Genomic DNA, 4,833 nt, shown 5'->3' on the forward strand with positions numbered 1-4,833 from the left:
CCCCCCCCACACACACACACACACACATCCCCCCAACCTTGTACTCCCTGATCCAAGACCTCCCTGCCGAGTGGAACATCCGAACACAGCATGTGCGTTTGGCTGCTTGCGCCCTCCGCTCCCCCCTTCTCCTCCTCCTCTCCTGTCCTGCTCACACCTCCCTCCAAATGCATGCTGCTGTGCTGACTACCTCCCTCCTCTCCACACGCACACACGCACACACACACACACACACACGCACACACGCACCCTTTTCCATCAACCAGGTCTCGTCTCATTGTCAAGAACATTCCTCGCCATGTTACGGAGAAGCGCCTGCGCGAGCACTTCTCCAAGCAGGGCAACATCACCGATGTCAAGCTGATGCGCACGCCGTACGTCATTCCCGGCTTCGCGGCCATCCCGCCCTGCCTGATCCCAGACTGACATGCCGCCTTTGCCGGTCCCTTCGTCACTCGCGTCAGTGATGGCGTGTCGCGCCGGTTCGCCTTCGTCGGGTACAACTCCGATGCCGATGCGGCCGCCGCGCAGAAGTACTTCAACGGGACCTTCATCGACACCGGTAAAATTATCGTCGAGCTGGCCATGGCCGTACGTCCCGATGCGATGTGCCCCCCCCCCCTCCTCCCCTCCTCCCCGGCGAACACCCCCATTGACTTTGTTGCGCCCCCCCCCCCTCCCCCCTCCCCTCTGTCGAAATGTGTGCTCCAGGTCAATGACCCGAACAAGGAGCGCCCCTGGTCAAAGCACTCGGAGGGCTCCTCGGCATACGAGAAGCGCCATGGGTCTGGCCTCCGGAAGCCCGCTGCGGCCGACAAGCCGGCTCACGATCCCGAGGCTGCCCTGGCGCACAGCAGCGTGCCCAAGTCCATCGAGAGCGACGCCAAGTTCAAGGGTACGCCACTCGTGTGTCTATCTTCGCCGATGGGCGTGCGCACCTTTTCGCCGGCCCGGCAGCCCGCTGCTAACCTGGTGCGGGCCTTCTGTCGCAAACCCATCCACACATACGCCTGCGCGCAGAATTCTTCGAGGCCATGCTGCCCCGTTCCAAGCAGAAGCTTTGGTCCAACGTCGACGGCACCAGCACCCAGCAGTCGGCCACTGCCTCGGCCCCGGCGAAGGCCACGGCCGAGGCTGCGGCCGCCGAGGAGCCCGGCGCGGACACCGGCAGCAAGACCGGCGGCCTGGTGGCCAAGCATGTGAAGATCAGCGGCGTGCACTCGCGCAAGCTCGGCGGCTCGGCCGTTGTGCTGAAGCGCATGCACGTTGTCTTCGACAGCGATGATGACGATGACGACGACAATGCGGGCGGGCCGCCGGCCAGCTCCAGCGCCACCTACGACGAGGCGATTCCCCAGCAGCCGGCTGCCCTGACGGCCGGTGCCCGGCCTGGCGATGTGGTCTTCGACGATGATGACACCGATGCCAGCGACGATGATGACTACCAGATGATCGGTGTCCCCCGGCCGGCCGGGGCGGCCTCCAGCTCCGACTCCGATTCCGACGGGGACATGGTCGAGAGTGATGACAGCGACAATGAGGAGGCGTCGCCCGCCCCCCCGGCGGCCGATCTGATCATGGGCTTCGATGATGAGGTGGATGAGACTGGCCAGCTGCGCGAGCCGGTCGCCGCCGATGCCGCCAATGCCGCCAATGCCGCCAATGCCACCGCCCCGGAGGACGACCACATCGACACGGACAATGTGCAGGATGCCGCATCGGCCCATGCGCAGATCGCGGAATCCGGGCGCCTGTTTGTCCGGAACCTGGCGTACACCACCACCGAGGCGGACTTGCGCGGGCTCTTCCAGAAGTTCGGCCCGGTGGCCTCGGTGCACATCCCCCTGAGCTCGGGCGAGGCCCGCAAGAGCAAGGGCTTCGCGTACATCCTGTTCATGATGCCGGAGCACGCGCTCAATGCCTATGCCGAGCTGGACCGGTCCTTCTTCCAGGGCCGCATTTTGCACGTGTTGCCGGCGCGGCCGGCGCGTGACACCGCCACCGGGCCGGATACCACCGCCCCCGATGGCCGGCCCCTCAGCTTCAAGGAGAAGCGCCTGGCCGAGCGAAAGGCCAATGCCGGCGATGTGGCCACCTGGAACTCGCTCTTCCTCAACCCGGACACCGTGGCCTCGGCCATGGCCGATCGCCTGGGCGTCAGCAAGGCCCAGCTGCTGGACTCGCATCGGGCCAGCGCCGGGACCGCCAATGCGGCCGTTCGCCTGGCCCAGGCCGAGGCCCAGCTCGTCCAGGAGACCCGGCAGTTCCTGGTGGACTGCGGCGTGTCGCTGGATGCCTTCCAGGGCGAGGCGTCTAAGCGCTCGGCCGGCCGGTCGGATGTCTGCATCATCGCCAAGAACATGCCCTACGGGGTGGACGGGGCCCAGCTCCAGGAGAGCTTCGCCAAGTTCGGCCAGCTAACACGGGTGCGCATGTGTCTTCCCTTCCCCCCCCCCCCCCCCCCCGGGGGGCCCCCCCCCCCCCCAGGGCCCCGACGGGGGGAGGGGCGGAGGGAGGGTGGCCGTGTGCCGTGCCATCCTCCCGGCGCCACATGCCGCCGGTGCTGGCGCTCCGGCTTTCCCCCTCGTCTCTCGACTTTTTGCGCGCACCAGCACACCGCCCTTTTTCCACCCAGCGCTCCCCTGCCCTTGCCTCCATGTGTGTGCGTGTGTGAGTGTGTGGCCCGGAGGCCGCCGGGGGTCGGGTGCGTCGCCCGCACTCCCTGCGTGTTCATGCGCGCGTGTGTGCTTGTGGAGGGCCTGTCCAGGTCCCTGGCGGCTGCTGCCGGTGGTTAAATACTGGGCCGCTCTTGGCCCCCGTGCCTGTTGGCGCAAACGCGCGTGCGCTACGGGCCGCCGCTGGGGCCGAAGGGGCGGGAGGCGGGCCGCCACGCCCCCCCCCCCCCCCCCCCCCGGGGGGGCCGGCCGCCAGCCCGGTGGTTTGAATTTCCCCTGGCCGACACGCTAACTTCCCCATGCAATGCACATACCCACATGTGCGCTTTGCGTCCTTCCCCTGCCGCATCCTTGACGGACGCTTGTAGTTCATCATGCCGCCGACCAAGACCGTAGCGCTGGTGGAATTCTCCGAGCCGACCGAGGCGCGTGCGGCCTTCCGTAAGCTGGCCTTCTCCAAGGTCCAGGACATGCCGCTGTACTTGGAGTGGGCCCCGGCGGGGACATTTACCGCCTCCGTGGTCCCTGGCGCCGGGCCGATGGTGGCCATCGGCAAGCTGGCACCCGAGGGTGCCGGCAGCGGGGCCACCGAGCCGGCCGCTGTCCGGACCACCTCCGAGTCGCTGGTCCTGGCTGACTCCTCTGGCACGGGGCAGCCAGCCGCCGAAGGCACCCCCGCCGCCGCCGCCGCCGCCGCCGCCGCCGCCACCGCCGCGTCGACGGTCGGCGATTCCGAGGGCTGCACGGTCTTCGTCAAGAACCTGAACTTCTCCACCACCGACGAGACCCTGCACACGGTGTTTGCGGCGGTTGGTCCTCTGCGCAGCGCGCAAACCACCAAGAAGACCACGCGCTCCGGAGAGAAGGTGCGTGTGTGTGTGGGTGTGGGTGTGTGTGTATCTATTCGCCGAGGGGGGAGCCGCGCACATGGCGCACGCCTGGCCATGTCACACGGCCGCATCCTTTGATCGCCATCCTTACTCGCCCGCTTTCCCCTTCATGACGCATCTAACCCGTGCTATGTGGTCATTTTGCAGCTCTCCATGGGCTTCGGGTTTGTGGAGTTTGTCCATGCCTCCGATGCCAGCAAGGCCATTCAGAATCTGCAGGTTCGCATGCTTATTCCCCCTTGGACTGCTCTTTGCCGTGCTTTCCCGCCCGTACTCACGCTGGCATACCACCACCACCACCACTACCACAGGGCACCACTCTTGACGGCCACTCTCTCCAGCTGAAGCTCTCTCACCGGAAGAGCGGCGCTGGCGATGGGGCTGAGAGCCGGAAGTCCGCCCGACGCCCCGATGCCCCGGCCGGCTCCGGAACCCCGTCCAACAAGCTGGTCATCCGCAACGTCCCATTCCAGGCCACCCGCCAGGAGCTTCGCCAGCTGTTCATCCCGCACGGCACCATTCGGTCTCTGCGCCTGCCGCGTAAGTTCGATGGCAACCACCGGGGTTTCGCCTTCATCGAGTTCGCCACCGAGTCCGAGGCGGCTGCCGCGCGCGCCGCCGTCGAGACCCATCTTTACGGCCGTCGTCTGGTCATCGAGTGGGCCTCGACCGAGGACGCGTCGGTGGATGCCGACGCTGCCATGCATCGCGCCGCCCGGGACTTCGAGAAGGCCAACGCCGTGCCCACCGGCCGGGGACCGCGCCAGCAAAGCAAGAAGATCCGCATCAGTCGTGACGGCGAGTAGGACATCGGCACACGCATGCTTCCTTGGGCCCCCCCCCCCCCCCCCCTGCCACGGGGCCAATCGCTCGCGGTGTTTGTTTCCCCTCCCTCGCCCTTGGGCTCTTGTTGTGGGCGGCTCCCCTTCCCCCTCGGCCGCCATCCTCCTGCCGGACGCGCGCGCGCTCTCCCTCACTTCCCCCTCCAGAACCGTGGGCCCGGCTCCACAATAGACTGTATATTAACTGTAACCGACCCTGAGTGGGCATGTGACATGGGGGCCTGAGCACGCCATCTTCCCGGGATCGACCAGATCTCCGTTGCCGTCCTCTGCCCGTGTGGGGGATCTCTCTCTGTGTGTGTGTGGCCCTTCGGCTCCCGGTCGGGCCACAGCCTCACACCGGCGGAAGGGCAGGCTCTCTTCACCCACGGCAGGGGACACGCCCAGGCCCCCCTGCCCTCCTCCGCCCTTCACCAGGGGGGGGGG

The 4,833-nt window shown here is 67.3% G+C and overlaps 1 protein-coding gene across 1 annotated transcript; it reads left to right on the forward strand.

Moving 5' to 3' along the window:
• The first annotated feature begins 17 nt into the window (after positions 1-17).
• H696_04436 (hypothetical protein) lies at positions 18-4,408 on the forward strand. Its single transcript, XM_009498312.1, has 8 exons — positions 18-92; positions 267-374; positions 465-591; positions 712-895; positions 1,021-2,426; positions 3,044-3,541; positions 3,713-3,784; positions 3,877-4,408. Coding segments are annotated over exons 1-8 (2,892 nt in total). The 5' UTR covers positions 18-90; the 3' UTR covers positions 4,372-4,408.
• Positions 4,409-4,833: the final 425 nt, after the last annotated feature.

This window comes from Fonticula alba (assembly GCF_000388065.1).
Source record: "Fonticula alba strain ATCC 38817 unplaced genomic scaffold supercont2.7, whole genome shotgun sequence".
NCBI lineage: Eukaryota > Rotosphaerida > Fonticulaceae > Fonticula > Fonticula alba.